The sequence below is a fragment of the Agelaius tricolor genome, unplaced genomic scaffold (genome assembly GCF_023055355.1).
Source record: "Agelaius tricolor isolate 1412-34295 unplaced genomic scaffold, bAgeTri1.0.p SCAF_7, whole genome shotgun sequence".
NCBI classification, from domain to species: domain Eukaryota; kingdom Metazoa; phylum Chordata; class Aves; order Passeriformes; family Icteridae; genus Agelaius; species Agelaius tricolor.
The window spans coordinates 13,955,399-13,979,725 of NW_027269267.1; the positions used below are offsets into that span (position 1 = coordinate 13,955,399).

Sequence of the window (24,327 nt, forward strand, 5' to 3'; positions counted from 1 at the left end):
TTTTTTCTTCTTCTCAACTGTCTGGAGCTAATTATTTCTAAGTTTTTCATTAATCATTGACCACACTTTTAAAACAGGAGAAGAAATATCGCTTTCAAAACCAAGTGGACAAAATGAAAGAAAAAGTCAAGAACGTGGAGGAAAAGTCAAAAGAATTTGTTTACAAGGTGGAAGAGAAGAGCCATGACCTCATTCAGAAATGGGAAGAAAAGTCCAGGGAATTTATTGGCAACTTTTTAGAGCTGTTTGGACCTGATGGAGCTTGGGTAGGTATTCTGCCATCCCAGGAAGTCTGAGTGTTTTTATTTCTCTTCTCTAATACAGGTGAAGAGCAGATACTTTTGCTGCAGACTTTGTCTCAAAAGGCAGCACAGCAGGGTAATGGCAAACCTGGCTGCTGAAGCCATTAATGCATACCAATACTGCAACAGCAGGATTTGCTGCTTCTGGCTGTTGCTTGTTTGGGATATCTGTATTTTGTGAAGGTGTGATGATGAATTTAATACTGCATTCAGCAGAGCTGCATCACAGCACCACACAACACAGTCTGTTGGTACTGTTAGCATTAAATGCAACCACTCCTACATCAGGGATGTACACTGGAGGTAGTGAGGAAAAACAGAACCACTGAAAAGGTTTTCAGTAGTTCTCTTCCTGGTCTGTATGCAGCAGTAGAAGATTATAATTTTCTAACTTCAAAAACTGCTGATAAAAATTCCAAGAAGTTATTTTACTTGTCAGGTTCAGGCTCCTCTAACTGATAGCAGGGAAGGTTGAGGTGGGACTGTAGCACTTAGAAAGCTCTCCTTGGGATGTGCTGCCTTCACAGAGCCATTTACTAAAGGTCCCCAAGTGTCTTGGAAAGGCAGTTCAGAATTTGCAACAGCATCTTTCTGGAGAGAAATCTGCTCAGACCAAACTCATGCACTGAGTGGTGAGCTGGTGACACTTCAGAGCCCCAGAAGAGTCCTGGCCCCCATCTGTCAGTTCTGACAGCTTGCCAAACCTCAAGAAGCTTTGTTTGCTTCTATGACTTTTCTTTGCTGCACTGAAACCAGTAACAAAGCTGAAATTGAATGTAGAGTTTGTCTGTGTTGGGATGAAAGCCCAGACCCTCCAGTGCAGGCACCATCTCAGACACACTGCTCTGGTTGCAAACTCTGAGTGAAAAAGGCACCTTCTGCTGGAAGGAACTCAGCAGGTATTTTGTTTGTAAACAAACATGTAGCAAGAGTCACAAAGCTTGTGTGAATTAAGTAGCTCACATCAGTGCTGTGTCACAACTCAGTGCTACCAAGTCATGCAGTGCCTGCCTCTTACTGCAGTTCTCATCTTTGCACTGACTTGCCATGTTGATTACCACTCAGTTGAGAAAAACACAAAATTAGGTTGTGGAGGCTTCAGAACAGAGGCTGTTATCATGCAGCTACTTCTGTCCACCCAAAGACAGCGATCACTTACCAACACAGGCCCCAGCCACACGATCAGTGAACTTATAACAGATTGTTCATTGACACTGGCATGTTCCTGAGGGAGGGCAAGAAGGCAACTCTTCTGGTTTACCTACATTGTCCACATCCAGATGAAGCTTCCTCTGTGAGTTAGCCCACAGAGCTTGGTGTGTGTTCCCCCTGTGGGATGGTCCTTTGGCCATATGTGCTGAATAACTAAAGCTGATGCTAACAGAGTGTGTGAAATTCACAGGAGGTGAGAGGAGTTTAGCTGTGCAGAGACAGGGAAGGAATTCAAAAGCATTGATCCTATTTCCTGGCTCTGCCCACTCAACAGTGCATACTAATGGCATTTTTAAAAACCTTTGCTGATAAAACGTTTTACCAAATTGAATTAAGGAAAAGGTGCTCTGCATATGTCTTTTAAAATTAGAAACTCTTGTTTCCTGAGTAAGTGTTTGACCACAGAGTAGGAAGTCTGGCACAATCACAGGGACCTTTGCTAAGAACAAGAGGAGTAAAATCTCTTCACAGTGTTGTAGGAAAAGCATCAGTGACAGCAAGCTGAGAGGTGGTGTAGCTTTTTTAAAATCAGTTTGAGCCTTGGCAACAGGAAAGACTTTTAAAAAAATGATAACTTACTATTAGTGTCAAAACTGTTATTAGTGCTAATTTGCCTTATCACTGTTAGTTAGAAGTTGCTTTTAATGTTGACATTAAAAGTACAGGAATCGTTATGGGCATGCTGGATTCCTAGATCAGTAATTTGCATGCCATTAATATGCTATTATTATTTCACAAATAATTATTATAATATACTTTATGCTAGCATCAATTTTCTAAAAGTAAGGGCTATGTAACCCACAGAAAAATGCCTGCTCGTGAAAGAGGTCAAAATGTCAGTTTCAAATGTCTGGATGTCTGTAATTCATTGGCAATTTTGCCCACCTGTGCAATCCCCCTGTGCATATGTTTTCTGCAAGAGAGTCACAGAGGTCAGAAACAATGATTAGTGTGGCATGAAAGTTCTCTGTGATGTGAGACAGGACCACCACACAGTCTGGCACACAGGGCCTGATGGCAGAGACACCACTCCAGGGTGCAGGAATCCATTCCAGCTCCTCTCAGACATGTACAACAGGCACCTACAGCTGAGGGCAGAGGAGAGAAAGCACAGCTCACAGGGCAGGGTTTCTGTGCCAGTCTCTCTCAGAAGTGTCGCTTCAGATGAGGTGTCCCTTCAAGGGGCTGGCTTCCCCCAGCTCAGCACACAGGGATATTTGGGGAAGGTTGCCTTCCAAACAGCTGACACACCTCAGACATCATCAGGGGCTCAGGTAAGACAGGTTGCAGCTGGAACCTGGGGATGGTGTTTAGGCCACACCACCATCAGAAGCTCAAAAGCAGACACCCAGCTGGTACTTGCTTTGTAAAGCCAAGGGGTATCAACATACAGGCAGTAAAATTCAGAAACAGGCAAAATATTTTTCCCAGTTGCGAGTTTGCCAAAGACAAACCCTAAACTGGTTGGGTGTACCTGAACTTGCTTGAGTCAAGGCTTTGGAACTATTTCCCTACCTGTGGTAAAGGACCACAGTGCATCCAGCCTTGTCTAACCCTCCAAGGAAGCCATTAACACTTGTTCTACTTCTTCAGCACCCAATGGCCCAAGGAGCTCCTTGCCTGCAAAGGGCATGGCTTACTGACCCTGCTAGGGCACAGCTGGAGAGAAAGGTGTTCTGAGGCAGGTGAGTGACACCACCTCCTCCTCCTGCAGAGCTGTGCTTTTAGCCAGCAGCCTGGTGGTTCCAGCTCTAATGCAGGAGGCAACGTGGAGGGGCTGGGCCCTTGCCCTGCTCAAGGTGTGAGTGCATCAGTTGTTTCAGCAACAAACTCTTCCCTGAAGGCCTGGGAAGCAGGTGTCCTGCAGCCTGGCTGAGGGACTTAGCAGGAAGGTGGGATTCTCCTTTCCAGACCTGGCCTCTGTCACTAAGGCACAGTCAAGTACTCCCTGCCACGTGGGATGGTGCAGGCCAAGCCAGGCTGGGGCGCTTGGGTGTCCTCCAGCACTGCCACCACACCGCCACAAAGCACCACTGTGCCACTGAGGTGTTAGAAGTGACAACAGAAGGAAGTCAAAGTATTTTGATTGGCCAGGAAAAAAATATATTTCATATCAAACATGGGGTTTTTTTTGTTGGGGATTATCTTCAGTGAGAGGGTGAAACAAGCCAGCAGAACCTCACATTTCTGTGATCTCAAGAGAAATTTTGCACCCCTACCACTGAATTACAAACAGGCTCTGGGGCTTTGCCAGCCCTGGTGACATCCTTGCAGCTCTCAGCTGCAGAAATCCTCCCCCAGGCGAATGCTTCCTGGCACCATTTATCAGGAGCAACCACCATCTGCTAACTATTGAGATTTTAGAAGTCTTGGACCTAGCAGTAGTGCAGGGGTAGGTTACACACCATGGGTTTTTTGCTCAAGAGCCTTGAGAAGTGTAGCTCCAGGCAGGAACTGTTCTGCCGCTGTGTTCTGCAGTGAAATCCAGGCTCTAAAACTAAGTCAATAAAGGCTAATGTGATCAAGATGTAAATTAGGAGAGGGAGCTCACAGAGGAACAGCTAAGTTCAGTATTTGTGCTTGATTTTTAAGCCCTGGGATTTAGCAAACACCCAGAAACCTGAGGGAGAAACCAGCATCTGCCTCTCTGCTGGCAGGGAATACTGAGTTTTAAAGAGGAGGAGAAAGAGCAAGATGAGCAGCCAGATACTGTGTCAGCACAGGGCAGAGTCACTGCAGAGGGAAGGGGAATAGGAACAGGATGAAAACTGGGCAACTGCAAGCTGGATCTCAGCTAAAACAGGCAAACCCATACGTTCTGCACAAGTATTTTCCTCTCAGACCTGAGTGGTAACTTAACTTTGTCGGGGCTGGATCTTCCTTTCAGCCAAGCATCGCCTGTGACTCAACTGCCAGTCCTGGAGCCAAGGTTGAGGCCTCTTACTCCCCATGCCCAGGAGGAGCAGCAGGGCACTCGGATCTGGCACTTCCCATGTGAAGCCTGCAGCAGCTGCACAGCACACACCATGTCTTCCATAACCCAGCGTGATGCAAGGCCACATTGCTGCTAAAGACTAGAGGCACTTGCTTTAGTGTAGCAGATTGCTTGACTGCAGAGGTGGCTCTTCCACCCCACCAACTCTGGCAGGTCTCCACTCAGCTTTCCAAAGCAAAAGTGACAATAAAGCTCCAAGCAAAACATAGAGCCTGCAAGTGTTTTCTCTTTTCAACAGACACCCAAATTCTGACATTCCCACCCTCAATTTATGGGTTTGGGTCATGCCTGCTCCAGGAAGCTGGGGAAGTGGCTGCCAGTACTTGGCAGGCACCAGGCTGTCTCCCTTAAGAAGGGACAGAGGAATAAAGGCTAGGAAAGCCAAGAAGCTCAGGAGGAGAGGGGTGGCCCTTCCCAACATTCTAGAAGGAAAAGGCTGTGGGTACTGGAATACTGGGTGTTCAGGCAGAAAAGTGACCTTTGGAGACAAGAGCATGACCAATACATGCAAAAAACACAAAGGGAGTCCCCCGTGCGTGGCTCAGGCCAGTACACATGGTGTTCCCACACTGGGGGTGGCCCAGCTGAGGTAAAAACTTGCATGCAAGGACCAGGTTATCATGAGCACAGCAGAGCAAACCAGCCATGCTCCAGGGCTCCGGCTCCCTGCTCGCTCCCCGATGAGAGGCACAGTGCAGCCCCTGCCTGCCCCCAGCCTCCCCCTCTGTGCAGTACTCACAGAGCATCTTTTCACTTTGCTTTTGCAGAAGCAGATGTTCCAGGAACGAAGCGGCCGAATGCTCCAGGCCTTTTCTCCCCGGCAGAGCCCCAACAGCAGTCCTACGCGAGGCCGCTCGCCGTCCCGTTCTCCATCTCCACCCTGGGTCATCAATAAGACCTCCCCTCCCTCTTCTCCAAAAGCTGCCTCTGCCTCCCTCAGCAGCATGAGCGAGGGAGACGAGGATGAAAAATAAAATATCTATTTTTTTAACCATGAGACAGAAGAACAAGCTATGAACTCAACCACCGGATGGGGAGAAGCGTGAGGAACACCAGGGGTACCTCTGGCAGCAGGGATCGTGCTCTGGGAGATGTCAAAAATGAACTGGAGCACTGCAAGGGAGATCTCAGGAAGAGCTTATCCCATCCCCACTCCCTCACGGTGCTGGAGGCCCAGCCAGCAGCACTTGCCAGGCACAGCCCCAGGGACTGGCAGAAAACCACACCCATGTGCAAGTTCCTGCCCCTGTCCTGCTGCTTTCCAGCTGCTGCTCCAGGCACCAGGGGGGCTGGCAGGAGGAGCCCAGCTGGCTCCTGATCCAGACCCAGCACACAGGCAAGTGCTGGCTGCAGCCTGCAGAGAGAGAAGATGCAGTTGTACCCTGCTGATCTTGAGCTCTTCTGGCACGTGAAGGAATGGCATTGCTGCAGCAAATATGTTGAGAAACTGGGAATAAAGATGGGGTTTTTTTTTTCTTTTTGAATAACATCTACCCCGGAGCCCAAATCATGCACTGAAATGAAGAGATCGCCAGGCAAGTTGGTGGAAATCCATTTAACATATTCAGTGCTGCTTGTTGACCAAGCCTCTGTGTGGGGTGTAGGTATGGAGTCGGGCTTTTTGCTTTATCAGATCACTCTCCATGTTCCTAGTGCCTGAACAGCTGCCTAATCACTTCTGGTTTGCTCCCTGGCTTTGCACTTTGAAGGCAAGAAAGTAAATGAAAAGACAGCCATAGCTGGAATGTGGTGGTGTAGGAAATAAGACAGTTTCAAGATGCTGATGGTTTTTACTGATGAACTGTAAAAATATCCCAAGGCCTTTGGACGTGGCCTCCTAGGAAAACCTGCTGCTCCCAGCTATGTATCAGCAATGACAAGCAAACAGTGCTGCTGTGGTACTCAGCCAGTACAAACTTCTCATCAAACTCTAAACAAGATGTGTTCACAGACACACTGCCCCTGCAGAGGATCCCAAGGCTATTCCTCTACATTAATACGCGAAAAAAAATGAAAAAAAGAACAAAGAAACTTTTTGAACAGGATTAGGCACAACTGTTTTCTTTCTCTGTCCATGACAGGTGTACAGCCTCAAGCAGAAACACAGGTGAAGCTCTCCCCTCAATGCTGATCTTCCTAGCTGGCAAAGCCAGTCCTGCCTGACATCTGGTTCCACGTTCAGTCCCTCAGCTGACACCTGCTGGGGTGGCTGCAGGAGCTGGCAGGAGTCCTGAGCCCTGGGGCTGCTCTGCCCCACAGCTGCAGGAAACCCCCAGCACTGTGATGGGGCTGTGCCACTGGTGCCACTTGGCTCCCCAGCTTGCCTGGCACAGCTGCCTCAGTGCATAGGCACGTTTGAGGCTCTCCAGCCCAGCAGCAGCTTTGGTGCCAGGCCAGCAGGTGACAGCTGCCACTGTCCCTGTCTCGCAGGCAGCCTGCTGGGCACAGCCTCAGGCAGCCTGGGCAGGGGCTGCAGCCACAGCAGCACTCCTGTGCCACCACTGCCTGCAACTGCAACCCCACCAGGACACGCTGGCTGCTGGGGGCAGCACCAGTCAGCATTTGCTGGATCCCTGCACAGGCAGCACAGGAAATGCTGGAGGAGGGAGGGTTCCACATCTCTCTTGGGAAAAAGCGGAGGGACCCAGATGCCCAAGCATGTGAGGTGGCTGTGCTTGCTGGCAGCAGCACCCCCTGGCTGCTGTCCTTACCTCCCTGGGTGACCTGGTTGATAGGTAGACACCTTTCCAGATACTCTCCTGGGCAAGTAAATTATAAACCTTGGTACCAGGCACCAAATTAGCCGCACACTCTGCTCACTCCCTACAGCTTTCATCCCTCCTCCACTATGAGGTAACTCATTTACTTTGGCAACGTTTTGCCAGACCACCACAAGACCAAGTACAACATCTCATGCATTTTGTCCTCTGGAGTCAAGCTAGTTCCTTCACAGCTGCCAAAACAGGTGAGCAGGAAATAGGGTGGAATGTGCAAAGGGACAGCCACAGATATTTCAGCTGCCACCAGCTGTGTGCCTGATGGGACGATGCAATTAAGACCTTTCTCAGCCTTAGGCAACCTGTTACTGTAATTTCATACCTGGGATGCACTTGTTAGTTTTTCTGATCCTTTGCAAGTCTTAAGTCTTCCCATCACAAACCACTCCTCCACCACAGGAACTGTCTGCTTCTACTGGTGCTGTTGATAGACGAGCCATATCCAAATGCAGTGGAGGTGGGCAAGGATTTGTTGTTCTTGGCTTTTACCGTTGTTTCTTGTTCGTTTTACTTTCCTAGCAGTTCCTGTTCAGCAGCCCTTGCTCAGTGGGTTAAGTGGAGACAGCACCACGACTTGTACATGGGAAGTAGAGAAAAACTCAGCAGTGACCTGTTCTTAACAGAATGTTTGTCAGGGTCACAGGTGGCTACCCAGCCACAAAGCCATATTCTGTACCAGGTGTCTTGTTTGCATTTAGGATATCACTAAGCTGAAGCCTTTGCCCTGCTGGTACATTCATGTGCTGTCTCCTGCAAACCAGAACCTCGTGGTGTCTGGACACGTGGAACACAATTTTGCACTTCTGAGTCATGGTTGGGTTTTCCTTTTCACAAGTATTGCTTTAATTTAGTCCTATTTATCAGCCAAGCTCCACATGAACAATAAAGTGTATGACAGACACAGCTGCCTCTCCCCTTCATTTTACAGCATCTTTGGACAGGTGAACACAACCTGCAGAGGAAACCCCAGTGGTGGCACAGTGACTGTCATCCCCATCCTTGGTAGCCCAGGGCTTTAGGCCTCCACAAAGCCATGAGAGCAGCTCTGCCAACATGCCCAAAAAGCTGCTGCTTGTTCTGCTGCTCTCTGCACTAACAGGATCACCTCTCCTTGCCTTTACCTTGCAGCCAGAAAAGTGTGGGGGAAGGTGAGGAAGTGCTTGTCCCAGCTGGAAAGGTGCAGCATTAGACATGAGCAGACTGATACCTTCTTTACCCTGCCCCAGCACAGTGGAATCAGGAGCCAATATTTTAATTCTTACTTCAAAGTGGAAGAAAGAAATAATGCTTTTGCAGCCATTCTGGTTCCACTGCTGAAAACCATACCCAGCAGCAACTGAGTTGCTCTCATGGGTGCCAAGATGATGTATGGCTGTGCCAGATGGAAAATGGCAGCAGCAAACATGAGCCACAGGGACAAATCCTGACACTGGCTTTTGGACTTGACTCTTCCCTGAACCAAGTCAGTCTGGTGTACAAATATTCCTGCTTTGCTCTTTCCTGTTTGTTCTTTCTGTAAGAAGTCAGTACCTGCAGCAGCTCTAAAGATTATTTATTCAACAGTACTGCCTCAGGCAGGGAGCAGCTGAAACAGCAAATGGAGGCTCAGGACTTCCCAGCCAAGACATTTTTAATTACAGAATAAGCAAATTTCAAAGTCATTGAGCATAGGAGATAAACTATTTAATGGCACATAGTCTATACCAAAACACTCCCAGATAATACAAATTCCCTGTATCACCTGAGATGGATTTGGGTCTGTTTCCAGCAGTGCCTTGGTAGCCCTTGGGAGATGTGTAAGAACATCCCTGAGAGTGAGCTTACAGTGTGCAGCCCAGCCCAGAGGGGAGCCTTGTTCTGGCTGGTGGCAAACCCCTGAGGAACAAGGCAGTCCCTGAACCAACACCAGGCCTGTCAGCCCAGCAGCAAGGAAGGTTTGAGGCTACAGTAAATCTCCTTGTAAAAGGGCACCAAATCATCATGGAAAGTCTCCTGTGTGATAGCACATAACTCCCTGACCTTCTCATGAAACAGAGCTGAAAATGAGGCAGAAAATGGAGCCAGGGCTTTGCCTCTTGCATGGAGACCCTTTCAAGTATCAAACCATCTTACAAACTCCTCTTCTGACTGGATTTTCACAAGAGCTCACTTCGTCTGGCAACACACTGTGTGTTCCACAAGCACACACAGGTGTTTTCTGCCCTTTCTTTCCAAAGGGAAGGCCCTTTCCTGGTGTAAGGAAGGACAGCATTAACATTTCTAAACCAAATGGAAATCAAGTCCACTGCCTCATGGCTCGTCCTGAGGGGAGAAGAGACAGACAGACTGAAATAAAAATAACTGAAAGCCTTTGGACAGGCACTTTCACTGTGCTAAGTGGGGAATGTGGGACTGAGACTCCAGCAGACCCTGAGGTGCTTCCCAGGACCAGCGGAATGCAGCAGTTCCTGTGTTACACAGTTCCTCAAATGTGACACCTGAGCTCCCCTGCCCCAGCAGGTACTCATGGCCAGGTCAAACGGTCCTTTCACACCTGGTATCTCCATCTCCTTTTAGAGGCTCTCTTCAACAACATCAATCTCTGCTTCAACAAGAAATGGGAAGTTCTGAGCCAGCTGAAGCAGTTTTGCCTTTCACAAAAACACAATTTAATTTTTTTTATGTTTAATGGGATTAATGAAGACAAAAATGTTCCATTATCTCAAAACAATTATTCCTGTGCCTAAGCACGTGACAGCAGGAACACTCAAAGGGAAAATCCTCCCTGGTGGCACCAACCAGGCTGCATGTGCACATCAAGTCTCACACATATTTCAAATTCTAGAAATAGCTTTGAGAGAATAAATTATGCCCTCTTCAGCACATTTTGTGGTATTTTTTTTTACCGTATTCCTGTGATTCTCATAATTAATAATCTCATTAATTATGAGAATCACAGGAATACGGTAAATGAGATTAATACTATCTTTTTTTACCATATTCCTATGATTCTCATTATTAATAATCTCATAATCATATTTCTCTACAAACACTGGTTTTCCATAATATAAAGTGACTGTGAACTGCAAAGGCATCACCTGTGCAGTCAGAGCAGATTAATTATAACCTGCTAGTTACAAGTGACCAGTTCTGATTACCAGCAGGGGATGTTATTTTAATGTTCTACACACCATTCTGGGCTCCAGCTTTTTCATTTCAAAACTAACACATGAACCAGTAGGGATCCAGTTACTCTGCTACTTGGCCATACTTAAGATAGTTTATATCATCATCAGTGTAAAAGTTAATGAGCTTCATTTTTACCAGTGCCCTGAGCTTGCACTTCTATGGTATGTCATTAAAAGCCAAGGGCCAAAACAAAACGGGAAACTATCCCTTGGGGGAAATTTTCATTTGTTCTACTCATCCCCCCTTGGTTATCTAAAAGGCCTCTCACAAATGAGTGCATTTATTCTAGAAAAGAACCAACCTAACATTTTAAATATTCATATTGTTCACATGCAAACAAAACTGCGTAAAGCCATATCCTGTGTAAGAATTAACAAAATGCCCCCAGAATAGCTGGTTCCAAATTAAATATAATTCAAACAGCATCACAAATCTTGGGTGGCTTGTTTTAATTTCCTTTTTCCTCCACAAGAGAGCCTTTTCTTCAAATGACCCACAGCACAAACCTGGTACCACAGCCACAGAGAGAACATGAATAACTGTCAGAAAACCCACAAGCTCACAGTCTGTATCTTTTAGAGAAAGGGAAAATAAATAATGCTATGAGGTCAAACACCTCTATTCTGACACCTTTAAACTTCCACTTGGGGAAGTCAAATAAATTTGTCCTTAAGAAGGTAGAGCTAAACCACACAGGAGCTAATTAAAACCCAGCCATTATGCAATGAGTGGTGGTGGTACCATGCCATCAGCAGAACTGACTCCAGCCAGTCTGACCTGAATGAAATTGCACCCACAGAGAACCACCCAAGACATCTTGCATGTTTTACTCAACTGTTTACCAAGAAGCCAAAAGTTGAGATGCATTATGTATTTCAGCACTAACAGCAAAACAAAATGCATTTCAAAAGAGCAGAATAAAGCATAAGTCCAGCCTCTTCACCCATGACAAATGGCTATTTGTGAAGCAGTTTGTGAGGGGCAGCTGTGTCCATTACAACCTGCAGGCCCCAGCAGTTTTATACAGGCAGTTCTCAAGTGCTACCTCACACTGACGGGACACTGAAGGGACACCCAGATCTGAAATCCAAGAAGGAAGATTTGTTCCCCTGGGGGGAAAACTTAACCTTTAATGCAACAACAGAGAGAAACTCCCCCACAGCTGTGACTCACACTTGGCACACACAGAGCCACCTTCCTTTACCTCAGTGCAAACCTCACCATGCCTCGAGTGCTGGGCCTCCAACACCCCAGGACCCCCTCTCAAGCATTCCATGCACACAAAGAGATTTATTAACCAAATAATAATTTATTGACCACCTGGATCAGGCAAGGGAGGTGCTTAGGGGCAGCCATGCACACCCACAGGCCTGGGTCTGCCAGGGCAGCTCATGGCACAATGTGCAGCATCAGCTCCCACAACCACAAGCACTTCAATCAAACTCCTCTGAAAATTTCCAATACCAGAACAGTCACCATGGGACCTTGAAAATGGGAAGAACTGAAGCTTTCTTCTGAAAATGATCTTTTAAATCAGTGTATTTGCAGGTACCTGCACATTTATTAATTATTTCAGGAAAAGAATCCTCAGTGGCAGATCAAAATGGAAAATTGTTTTACAGTGTTCAAGGGCTGGCTCCAGCTGCAGTGGCAGAAGCAGTGATGTGTCTACTGCCTCTGGACTAGGAGGCACGAGGGGAGCAGCTTGGGCCAAAGAAATACAAAAATTAAGCAAGTCACTAGGACAGAAAAGGACTTTGGGATTGCTGTGGCACCATTTCTACAGGCTGCTGCTCTTAGACAACACAAGCAGGCATTATTTACTACACTCCTTGTAACTCCCAGAGAAGATAGTACAAAAGCTTCAAGTAAAAACAGCCTCTGAGTTACATCATGAATATAAACTGATCAGACATTTTAAAAACATTTATTTTTTCCTATCAGGCATGCCTGACATGTTTTATATGTCTCACTTCATTTAAAAACTGTCTACTGCAAGACTTCTTTCCACTGAAAACAACAAATTAAAGTACTTAGTAAGTCTGCAGCCATCTAAAAAAGGCATGAATTGTATAACAAGAAAGAGATCCCTTATTACAAATTGTTCTCCCACATATGCCTGTGTCCTAAAGCCACAAATCTTCATTATACTGCTGCTGCAACTGTTTGCTTTATCTTCCACAGGCAGCAACTGTCAAATATGCAGTACATGCTGACACATTTTGCAATTTTGAGCTACTTAATTAACTACTCAGCTCCTGTGAATACCCTGCCATGGCAAATTGTAAGCAGTGAGAAAGTACAACACACAGATTTCTTCTCAGCTGAAGTTTTAAAATAAATTCTTAATCTGAAAGAAAATTATCTCAGTTCTAGCAAAATTCTGGCCATCTGGAGCCTCATTTATTACTTAATAAGAAAGCTAACGAGCCAAGTAAGATGGGTCCCCAAGCATTTTCCTGCTCTGGAACTGCTTGGTAACAAACTTTGGGTTTTTTCATTTTCTTGAATAACTTATGAATGCATGTAAAATGTCATGGAACGCTGAAGAAATTTCAAGGTAGAAGCCTTGGGTGTTATATATCTGTTTCCAACAGCTATTTTGGCTGTCAAGAACAATCTGAGAATTAGCTCTTGGGAGGTTTATATAGCAGAAGAAAACCCAAAGCCAAAAGCTGCTCATATGCTAAAATTCCTCTTGAGCTCCCAAGTGAGCTGTCTGAGGGTGCTCCTCTGTAGGCACGTGAGAAATTGACCTCGGACTGCCAAATCACAAGCTGAGCTCCATACTGTGTGAAACCAAACCAGGCCCTTAAAAATGTCAACATGTAGTTTTTATGTAATTTTATTTGTCAACCACGGAAGGAAAAAAGGAAAACAAGAGTACACACAAGTCAAATACACAGGTAATAGACTAGAAACAAGACAAGTATCATAAGATTCCAAAATAAATTTAAAATATCACCAAGTAATCTCATGAAAAAATACCTTCTCACCCCTCCATTCCAGGTTTAGTAGATTCAAACAATGCCACACCTCAGAGGAAAGGCACCACAAGACCACTTTCCCTCGTGGAAAAACGAGGATGCAACCCAGAGCAGCTCACCAGGAAGAGCTGTCCTGTACCTGACCCTGGGGACAAAGGGATTTAACTTCCACCCACATGACAAACTCATCACAGCCAGTGCAGGGTCAGCACAGCCTGCAGCTCCCTGAGGACAATCCCTGCCCAGAGCAGCCAGGGCACTGCCTGGAACCTGCTCTGCCTGATGTCACCTGCAGAGGGTGTGGATTTCAAAGGACTCTGTCCAACACCTCTTGGCAGTTTCAGTTCCAAGGAAAAATTCAGTAAAACAATTAACACCAGAAGGACAATGTCAATTATCATACACTCATCAGTCCTTCTAGTACCACATGAAAACCCCTCTGGATTTAAGAAGCAAACAAGTTCACTATGCTGATTTCTGAGGACTTTTAAGGCAACATAATGCTTCAATCAAAGCACATGAACTTTAAATTTTCTTATTTATTTTTAATTAGAAAGCCACTTCAATTACACAAATCTTCATTTTTTTTAAATTAACATCAACAGCCTGAGTCCTGATCCTGAGAACATTCATTTGAGTGGCATTCCTTTCATACACTGTTGACTTGTGCAAGTATTTGCAAGACTCAGCCCTGAAGTCACTGCACAATTTATAGCTACGTTCCTCATTTGTGAACAAACTCAACCTCTGAAGTCAGTAACACATTATTCTGTCACGTGCCCTCATATTCTCTTAACTTCAGCAAAAACACATTTACGTATGTGAATCCATAGGCAGGTGTGGATGCCAGGACGAAGCAAGGAAGAGCTACCAGAAAGCACAGCAGCCTGGAAACAAGCAAGGAGAGGGACCACTGTCCAATGGGGCACGTTATCCTCAAGATAAATACTAACACTGAACATTGAGGCTGTTCTCTACAGAATTACTTCCATGAATCTTGACCACTTTTGCTGCACCTCACACATAAGGATCTAGAGGTACCCATTAATAAGGTGAGGAGGGAGGAAACCTCTTCCATGTCAATGAGGTCAAGGTATCACCTTAAATACAATGTCTGGGTGGAGGTGAACAGGAGGTTGCACTAAAGATCACTCTTGCTCACTTCTTGGAGAAAATGAACAGCTGTTTCAGAGCAAATGCTACTGAGGACAAAGAAAAGAATGCTACCCAGTTGTAGCAGTAAATGCAGCCTTTCATGGCCAGAAAGTAGCCTGAGTTTTCCAAGAACACTATAATTAATATCCATGTTCTTTAAGCATGTGCCAATGGACCTGCTTTAAACACTGCCCAAGAGGTAGCACAGACTGCAGCAGGACAAAGATTTCTCTGTGCTCTCCTAGGTCATCATAGTCAATTACACAGGCAAAGACTGCACCTGAGTTGCAAAAGAAGCATTTTGGTATCTTCTGAATTTTTCTCTGAAAGACCCCTTGTTGCCTTGAAACAAAGCCTAAAGAGCAGGGAGCATATGTACACAATTTGGAGAGACTTCGATTAATATTAAACTAGGCAGAGGATTAATAAAATTACATTCAAGACACATACACCAGAAAAATGCACAATGGACAAAAAGTAAACTATTTGTTACACTATGACATACAGAAGTTGTTTGTAAATTCTCAGGAAGAATCAAGGAGCAAACATCTCTTGTTCAGTTTGCTAATCATAAACACAACAGGTAAGGAACATTTTCACTGAAAACTTTTTTGTTATTTCTGTGTCCTGTAAGTCAAGACAAGCAGGTTGCAATGACATCAGCAGGCCATAACTCTGAAATTCATAAAAATTGTGTATCATCAGAAAGTTTGGAATTAACAGCCCCAAGATATTAAAACATAGTTATTATAAGAGATTCCAATCAAAGGTGGAAGTAACTGAAAAAAAATCAGTATCTGTAATTAAACCAGCCATATTAAAAACCCACCCATGCTCATTTTTCAGGCACAGCTATTGAAAAACCCTCTCCTAATTGAAGGTCTGCTGTTGCTGCTTCCTAAAACAGCTTTCAGACTAAAACCCCTATGTAAAACATGGCATAAGGACAATGAGTGGGGAACAACTGATGGCACTCCTGGGATTGCCACTAAAGCACAGACTGCTTGGACAGGGTTGGAGAGAAGTTCTCTCTTGTATTCATTGTAATGCCCCCATAAACACCTTGGGGAATGGAAAGAAAATGAATTCCTTGTGCTCCAGCTGTTTTGAGGTGTTTGTACAAGCTCAGGGTTCTTGGAAATGGGTGCCATTTCAGGGGAGTTCAGTTTTCAGGTACTGGAGCACTCCTGCAAGCAGCCAGATGTTTTTGTGGATCAATGACATCACCAACACAGCACAACATCCTCCACAGTAACTTCAGCTTTTGTTCAGTTTCCATGGTTTACATCCCATGGCTCCCATGGCCTACATGGAAACAAGTCCAGTGTGTCAGCATCCTTCCTTTGCTTTCTGTTTCCTCTCCTCATCATGTATAAGGAGACAGCCAAAAACAAGTACCAGGTCAGGATTTATACTTCAAAATACAATTTCTAACAAAAGCTGAAACTCAATTTTCTTATGAAGACTACCTCATTCCTTGGAATGTTTTGGGTAATGTTCTATAAAAAACTGACCACATGCAACCGAGGAAATACGAGTTTCATCACAGGTTTCTATCTTTAAGCAAAATCTCCTCTGCAATTACTATAAAACATAAACAACTTGAAATAATTTTAAAAACAGTATGAAGTTACAGGTGGGGGCAGAAGATAAATGACTGAATTTTAGTAGATGTGACTTGCAACCAGTGTTTCAGTCAAACCATTGCCCTGGTTTCAGCACAGCTGTATTGCTTGAATAACCAGCTGCCTTCTCTGCAGCAGTGCCTGCAGTGCTGGGAAGCTGCTGCTCTGGAGGCCACACATGTCACAGCCTCACTGTGCCCTGCCAGGATCCTCTGGCCAGGCCCCAGCAAGTCCAGTTTGGGATCAGGAGGGCCCCATCAGCCCCCTCCTCTTCCTGCCCCAGGCAGAGGGGGCTTTGGGGGGCTCTGAGGGCAGCACTGCCCAGCTGAGCACAGGGAGAGCCTTGAGCAGCTGCCCCTGATCCGAGGCAAGGGCAGCAGCCCATGGACACAAGGAGCCAGTGCTCCAGGGCCTGATCCCATCCCTGTGTGAGGAACAGCCACAGGACCTGAGCCCTGGGAGCTCAGCACTGGCACACAGGTCTGGGAACTCACTGCAACAGGCAAGGCAAGAACTTCCACTGCTCAGAAATGGGGCTCTATGGAGTTTATTGCTCAAAGCACTTTATAATCCTTCAATGAGATGTGCTATGAAGTGCAAAGTACTATTGTAAAGTCAAACTAAGATTCTTTTTGTTTTTTTAAAATACCTAGGAATTTCTCAGCATTTCCCTAATAAATCAGTTCTTTATAAAAATAAATACTGGGAGGACAAAAGGGACAGTTCCCCCACAATTTTAGTAAACAAGTTTCATTTTTCCATGCTAAAATCTCTATTATCTTTCCAAAAAATATCAAAACACCTAAGAGAAATTGAGGGTGCATCAGAGCTGCTTACAACTCATCTTCTTTATTGCCACAGCTAATGTATCACCAGAGCTTCTGAATTTCACAGGTTTTTCTGAAAGGCCATAGTATCAGAAACAGCATTTGGCAAAGACTTTCTGAAGAACAGTTTCCTAATAGTCAGCAATGACCCTTACGATAAATTTAAGGGGAAAATACTTGGATTTTTTTCATCTTTGATATTTTTTAACTTAAATCAGGTACTGGCCACATTTTGTCCCTCCCATTTCTACTGTATTTCCAGTTTCATGTACTTAGACCAATAACATGTTCCAAAGGCTGGTGTACAACATCTTTATATACACTACAAATTCAGATTACCAGACTGCAGTCAGACATTGAATGTATAAATAACTTTGCAAACTATTTACAGGTTTTAAACTAATCAGGTTTCAAACAACCAACACTCTTAAGGCAAATTCATTTGTATGACGGCTGTCTGGCCTCTCAGCATTTCTCTCCCCTCCCCAATTCCCCTAAAATGATAAGCAAATAGGAACTTGAATTACCCCCTGCCCCTGTATTGACAGAATTTCTTGTATGAAGAGATGATCTAACTACTTAGGAGCTTTCCTCAAAACAAGGAAAAATGCATAGAAATGCATTTCTGTGTCAAGAAAATCATTAAGTTGCATACCAAGGAGTGGAAGTCCTACCATCTTATAACAACACAACTTTTGTATGCACATGACAAATGGGTTTGGGAATTTGGAGAAAGCATCAGTTTAAAGCTGCACAACCCTTTTTAGAACTATGCATTTATAAACTCACTAGAGATAAGATCTGAAGAGCTCAAAGGGATTTTCTCTTAGGGCTGACACTGTGCAATACAAATGCTGCATGAAGCACACGTTTAACTAGGTCAGAATTTTTCTCTTACACCATATTGCTGTGCAAGATACTATTCAGCACTCAGGGGTTCTGCACACCTTACCAATCCTTACATTGGAATAAGAACTGGCCACTTCAAATAGTATCTTTTTGTTACAATATTGTGTTCCTAAGTGCAGTCAGAGTGCAATCCCTTTTGTCAATGCATGACTGAAGCAACCAAGCATATTCTGGTGAAGTACACAGGATTCACATACCAAACGTGCTCAGTGCCCTCCTGCAAGTCCCAATCATCACTTTGTTCTTAGTATTTTTCAATGCCTTGATCAGGTCTTTGTTTGGAAGTAATTAGCTACTGTGGTTTGAAGGATTTTGGAACAAAGCAGAGACTTTATACTGAATGCAGAGGTCATCTCCAACAGAGACAAAAGGTGGCAAATTATCGATTGGCTTTGTATTTAGAAGCATCCCTTGGTTCACTGCTGGGATTGCTCCAGTCATCTGCTTCGGGTGTGGTCTTGTAGTGCCGCCATGCTGACTTATTAAAAACAGGAAGTCTTTCAAATGATTCACTTGAAAGGGCCTATGGAAAAACAAAAGGAAGGTTAGGTATCACTGGAGATACAGAGCAAGGTGATACTCTAGGAGTTCTACAGTTAAAATTTCTGCACCCAGTAAGTGTCACAGTTACCCCACTGTTACATGTCACAGCACTACTTTGAAAATACTTGAGCTGTGACTAGTAGCTCTAGTTATACTCAAAGTCCCAGTCAAAGTTAAAAGAAAATAACAGCATTGAAAATTACTTCCCTTCTTTCCAGGGAGTGATGTCTACACAGATGGCAAGAAATAGATTTTTGGTCAGAAACATTTTAGTGAGATTTGTCACTGACATAAAGCAGACAGCTACTCCAACACTTCCCCTCCCCAGAGCACTTGGGCTCTGCCAGCACACTGACCTGTGGGGGCTGAGCCAGTTCAGTGCCCTGGGCCACCTTTTTCCTCTGAAAAAGGCCAGACAGTTTTCCTCCACACACACATGCAGAGGATCAAACCCATCAGAAGCAGAGGAGTTCACAACTCACTTGCCATATACAGCAGGGCACAGTGACAGTGCCAAGCCAACAACAACCTACATGAGCTATACACTCTGTTCTTTTAAACTCCCTGATGGAATTCAAGCAGTGCCAACCTTTAGCCCCTGAGTAGCCTGGGCTGTCTCAAAAAATGACAACAGGATCAATACAGTCTATTGCATCAAGAACTGCATGGAATAGAACATATTTGCTAGTCAGGAGCTGGCCAATAGCCTTGTCATTTCTATTGTGGCCAAAACTTAGAATCAAAAAGCATTAACCAAAATTATCTCTTATCACAGCTCTTGGAAGATTCACTACTTATGACAGATTAACAAAATGCAGCAATCCAACATAGGGACTGAAAAAAAGCAAACTAACAAGTGTTAGTGCTAGATTACTATATATAATCTTGGGGTTTAGGATTTTATGTAACTGACTTAGGTAAAAGTGTCAAAGATAGCAAAAAGAAATTTGAAAACAAGCTGAAGAGTGAAGAGAATCTGCTACAAACAACCTGCACTGCATTACTAGTTTAAAAAAGGGTGAAATTCATACCTTCAAATAAATAACAGCATCTGAACCCACGCCTTCCATTGAGTAGAGTTTAAGGTCACCTTGAAAGTACCTCGCGTACAGACGGGAAATGGGCAATCCATAGCCAAACCCAGCCTGCAAAAACAAGAGAACACAGGTAAAAACATGATGAAAAGTTTAAAAAAATGCAACAGATCTCTGCATTAATTTACAAGAGAGGATACCTAAATATTAGATTTGTATCAAATTCTTTTTGAAGCTTTCCTTTATGTCTCAGCTTATACTCTAAGTCCATATTCAGCCTTTTGAGCAAACTCCTTTTTTCCTGGGCATTAGTTTTTGGTACAAAAAGGGCTGAGTCCTTTGCTAGAAGTCCCTTGTCCATTTGCACTTTCTCAGAGGCAGGCAGGTACCAGACATGCTGTCAGCAACCAGCAAAGCAAACCAATGCTCTGCACAGCTTCCTCCCTGTGAGGACCATTGCTGACCATTGCACTCTTTCTTTGGAAAAAATCAGAGTTTTGACAGCAGATGTTTTCTCCCCCTGTTCTCTCAAATGTCTCCAGACTTAGGAAACTACACAAGAAAGCCACAGACAACTCCTGTCTGCTTCTTCTGGGTCACACTATTAAGTGACTGCTGATGCCCCAGTACCACAGAGATAGCAGAGTCCTGCAGAGAAACACAGACTGACAGAAGGCAAATTATCCTCTCTGTTTAACAGAAGATCAGGATTCCACAGCACTGAATGATCTCCTGAGGACTGACATGCAGTACCGTCCACACAATTTTCAAAGCTTAATGGACTTGATGGGTCAAAAGTTTAGATTTTAAATTGACAAAACTAATATTCATAACCATGCCTGCAACAAGATCAATCACATGGCACCTCTTCCAACCCTCCCTGGTCAGAAAAGCTGGAAGAAAACCCTCCAATGCTCTCTCACTGGAGCCAGGGAGTAAGATTTTGCTTAACACAACTTTGAGATGACTGGCTGTGTGCTGAGAACCACAGAGGGTGGTTATGCACACAAATCCCACCTGAACTTTTCAGGATTATCCAGTGCAATAAAGGAACTATTCCAAACACACAAACATTTGGAAAAAATCCCCAAACATATACAAGGCAAGGTAGTATGGGTGGACTATGAGAAAAAATAAACACTTGAAGCTTTCAGAAAACCAATAAATTCATTCCACAATAATATTTCTACAAAAGCAACCTGACAGAAAGTGATAAACATGCTCTGGATTTTATAAACAAAGGCCTAAAATTATACCAGAAAGAGAATGCTAAGAAGAAGGATTTGCAAGCATTATGTACAGCTAATATGTGGTATCACTTTATAGGAAATCCCTTGAGGGAAAAGTGAACATTAAAGAACTTGTACTACAGTGTCCACCACAAATTCTCTTGCTGTCATCTACTACAATATCTTTAGGCCATTTTCCCCGTGTTTTTACAGAATTCTAAATTTAATATAAAATTGGTTTACAGTTGCTCACTTAGCTCTCCTGAGCAAAATGAGACACTGAAATGCCCTTTTCACACTGCTTGTCATAGCTATTAGTGTCCCTTAAGAGAGTTAAAACAGTTGTTTAGCTGAACTTTTCCCAACACCATGTTTTAAATTTCTCAGAGAGAAATTTCATCTCCCACTAGAGACACATCACTTTCAAACATCTGGCCTTGAAACTTCAGAGATTTCTTTCTTAACCTCCAAAAAATTGATTTGGCTGTCTTAGAAAGTACTAAAAAAAAATTAAAAGCTGACTTCCTCCTCTGGAGACTGGACAATAAATACATTACAGAAATTATAAAGCACAGCAGCCAAAAGGCAACCTGTGGACAGTCCATACCCCAAAGACCAGCTCAAGTAAAGGGCTGTATCAAACAATACTGAAAACACTTTATACTTTCCTCACTCCAGAACTACCCTCCTTAAAAGCCAGTTCTGTTTGTCTCCTGTTCCTTTATGCCCTGTGCTAGCCCACATCATTATTTCATACAGCCCTCTTTCACACATCTGCTGTCAGCTCTCTGTGCACTGCCTTTAGGGTGCTGTCCAAACCAGGTAACCTACAAGAATTACAGACAAGAGACCCCAGATGAGTACCTTGTTAAATCCTGGCCTTGCAAAGGGTCTATTTTGCAGAAGAGAATTAATAAGAGGTGTTTACTACATAGATCTGTGCTTGACCTAGGGGACAGAACAGTCTGTGATGGCACACCTGCCTTGAGAAAGGAAAACTCCTTAGAGCAAATTTATCATTAAATGTTATGGTATGCATGAAACAAAAAGCAAGTTATTACATTTCTGTGTTACTAGCATGGACAGATTTTAATTAAAACTAATTTAAGCCACATTTCTCCTACTATAAACAAATGCTGTCAGAGAGAGAACCAATAAATTCCCTAAGAAAACCCACTATCATTACACATGACCATGTGCTTAATCTGTACTCTGTGCAGTGGAGATGAACCTAAAACCCACTAGAATCTGAATGCTGCCATGGTAACAAGGTTTCTCAGCAGGATTTAAACAACATTTGCAAAGACAGGGAGTAAAAAATTTTCCCCAATCAAGAGAAGGATACCTCTCTTCCACTGCCCAATTCCATGTATGTTTCATAAACTAGACAGGGGATCATATAACAACAGGAAAAAAGTTAGAACAGAAAAATATGTCTGTTTACACTTCACCTCAGCTTAGCTTAGAATATTACCTAAATCAAGGATGACACACTATCAGCCTTCTGCAGCACTATAATTCTTTAGTGGCTTGGTCTTTGTCACTAAAGAGACTCCTTCTGCATGGACATCAAACAGGATTTATGTGGAACCTTTCTGCTGAAGGATTTTTATTTCCAGACTGACATACAAAGCACTGCCTAATTGTTTTTAACTGGATCTGGGCCATAACAAATAACATGTCAAACTTCACTGGTGAGCCCTTGTTAGTGGCAAGATTTGGCACAGACTCAGAGTTTATGACTTTTTTCTTTCTGCACATACATATAAATAATAGAGCTGAACAGCTTTTCTCAACTTTCAGTCCTGCGCAGGCATCGGTCAGACTCACAGGGCAAAAGCTGCCAGACTCACAAGAGAGGGGGATCCTCTGTAGGTTTGACTACAGTGGCATAGACTGGGAAAGGAAAATAAAGCCAGAAAATGGGATATAGAAGAATAGCAAAGATAAATGCCACAGAATCAAAGTAAGCAGTTTTGAAAATGAGGAAGTAAATATAGCAATGCATTGCTAAAGATGCACTGAAAAAAAGAAAAAAGAATTGTGTCAGTCCTAAGACGAACACATTTTACAATCAGAGCTACAAAGGAAGAGACAGTTTAATAGTGAATACAAGTGGTAATCAAGGTGTAAGTTTATCCTGAGAATGAGTTTCAGGAAATCCTTGTAGACTGATAGGGTAAATTGCTGATCAAAAGTGAGACAGAACAAAGGCAGATTATGCATCAAGAGAGCTTCTACCATTTGTGACAAAGAAAAAAGCTTATATTTGAATTAAGGCCTGTTGCCTCTCACCACATTCAAGAAGATTTTCTATGAAAAAGCAGAAGTTTGAAACATGAGACTGACATGTGCTGTAGAGGTAGGAGCTGTGAAGGATCAGTACCAAGTAGTGCAGACACAGGACTGGGTTTCACACCTCCCACAGTGCAAAGGGCAGACCCAGTGCAATGCACTGCCATGCCACAATGGGGTACCCACTGTGGACCAAGGCAGCACCATAAAGACTTTCTGCTCATAAGCTCAGAGGAACTTTATTACCTCTGAGTCACTCTGAAGTGATTTTACCCTCAGTTTACTGTTAAATATTTTATATCCACAATAGTCATGTGGACAAGAGGGAACAGCCCCAAGCTGTGCCAGGGATGTTCAGGACATCAGGAAGAATTTCTTCACTGAAAGGATTGTCAAGAATTGAAACTGGCTGGCCAGGGAGGTACTGGAGTCAGTCACCATCCCTGGAAGCATTAGGAAACAACTGGACATGGCACTTGGTGCTGTGGTTTAATTCACATGGTGGTGCCTGGTCAAAGGCTGGACTCGATCCTGGGAGGTCACTTCCATTTTTAATGATCCTGTGATTCCATACCCTGCCCCATTGTCCATCTGAAGGCACTTGAACCACAGAAGTATCAGCAGGGGAGAAAAAAACCCAACTACTTAGGAACATGCTAGATGAGAATGTTCCTAAGCAGGGAAAGGAAATTTCTTAGAGAATCAACTTCTCCACAAGCTTAGAGAGAAAGGATTGCATCAGCAGCAACAGACATCAGAAGAGGCAAAACACAGTATCTGTATTAATCCACTTACTGAAACCAGACAAGTGGAACAATAGCTATACAATTTCTATCACAATGAGCCAATATGCAATTTAATAAAACAATTTAGAAATAGTATTTTAATATTTTTTTAAATCATGCTTGCTAAAAGAATCTACACATTCAACACTGAAATAATTTCCCTGCCTAAAAGAAACTATGGGGAAGTATTTTTTTATTTGAAATATGGCCCTGATGCATCTGAGAAAGGAGTATCACAGAAGATATTTCCAATTTAATAGGAATATACCAAATATGTTCATACCATATGCAGGATTGGGCATGTTTTTTGATGTGTTTAAGTCCATAACTTCAACAAAAATTATCTTTAAGCTTCAGTACAAGCTTATGCATTGCCAGAAGGTGCTTCTCAAGTGCTGAGCAGTGTGGCCCAGCTTTTTAATCCATTTATGATAGGAAACTTAGATTAAGAGTAATTTATACATCAAAGAGGAGCTCATTAGGT

At 43.7% G+C, this 24,327-nt stretch overlaps 2 protein-coding genes across 4 annotated transcripts in view; one reads left to right on the forward strand and one right to left on the reverse strand.

Annotated features, from left to right (window-relative positions):
- The window catches only part of PCYT1B (phosphate cytidylyltransferase 1B, choline), a 41,142-nt gene extending 32,955 nt beyond the window's left edge, over positions 1–8,187 (forward strand). For 2 of the 3 annotated variants that reach the window (XM_071430372.1, XM_071430371.1), the window contains exons 7-8: positions 78–266; positions 5,277–8,187. In XM_071430372.1, the coding sequence (XP_071286473.1) occupies positions 78–266; positions 5,277–5,483 (396 nt within the window). In that variant the 3' untranslated portion in view covers positions 5,484–8,187. Of the gene's footprint in view, positions 1–77; positions 267–4,401; positions 4,718–5,276 lie in introns of those variants that run through there. The other variant, XM_071430373.1, reaches the window with a different exon arrangement.
- A 5,096-nt stretch (positions 8,188–13,283) lies between these two features.
- Positions 13,284–24,327, reverse strand: part of PDK3 (pyruvate dehydrogenase kinase 3) — a 54,722-nt gene continuing 43,678 nt past the window's right edge. Inside the window, exons 10-11 of the mRNA XM_071430370.1 lie at positions 19,532–19,645; positions 13,284–18,480 (exon numbers count right to left, since the gene is read on the reverse strand). Coding sequence (XP_071286471.1) covers positions 18,337–18,480; positions 19,532–19,645 — 258 coding nt within the window. The 3' untranslated portion in view covers positions 13,284–18,336. The remainder of the gene's footprint in view (positions 18,481–19,531; positions 19,646–24,327) is intronic.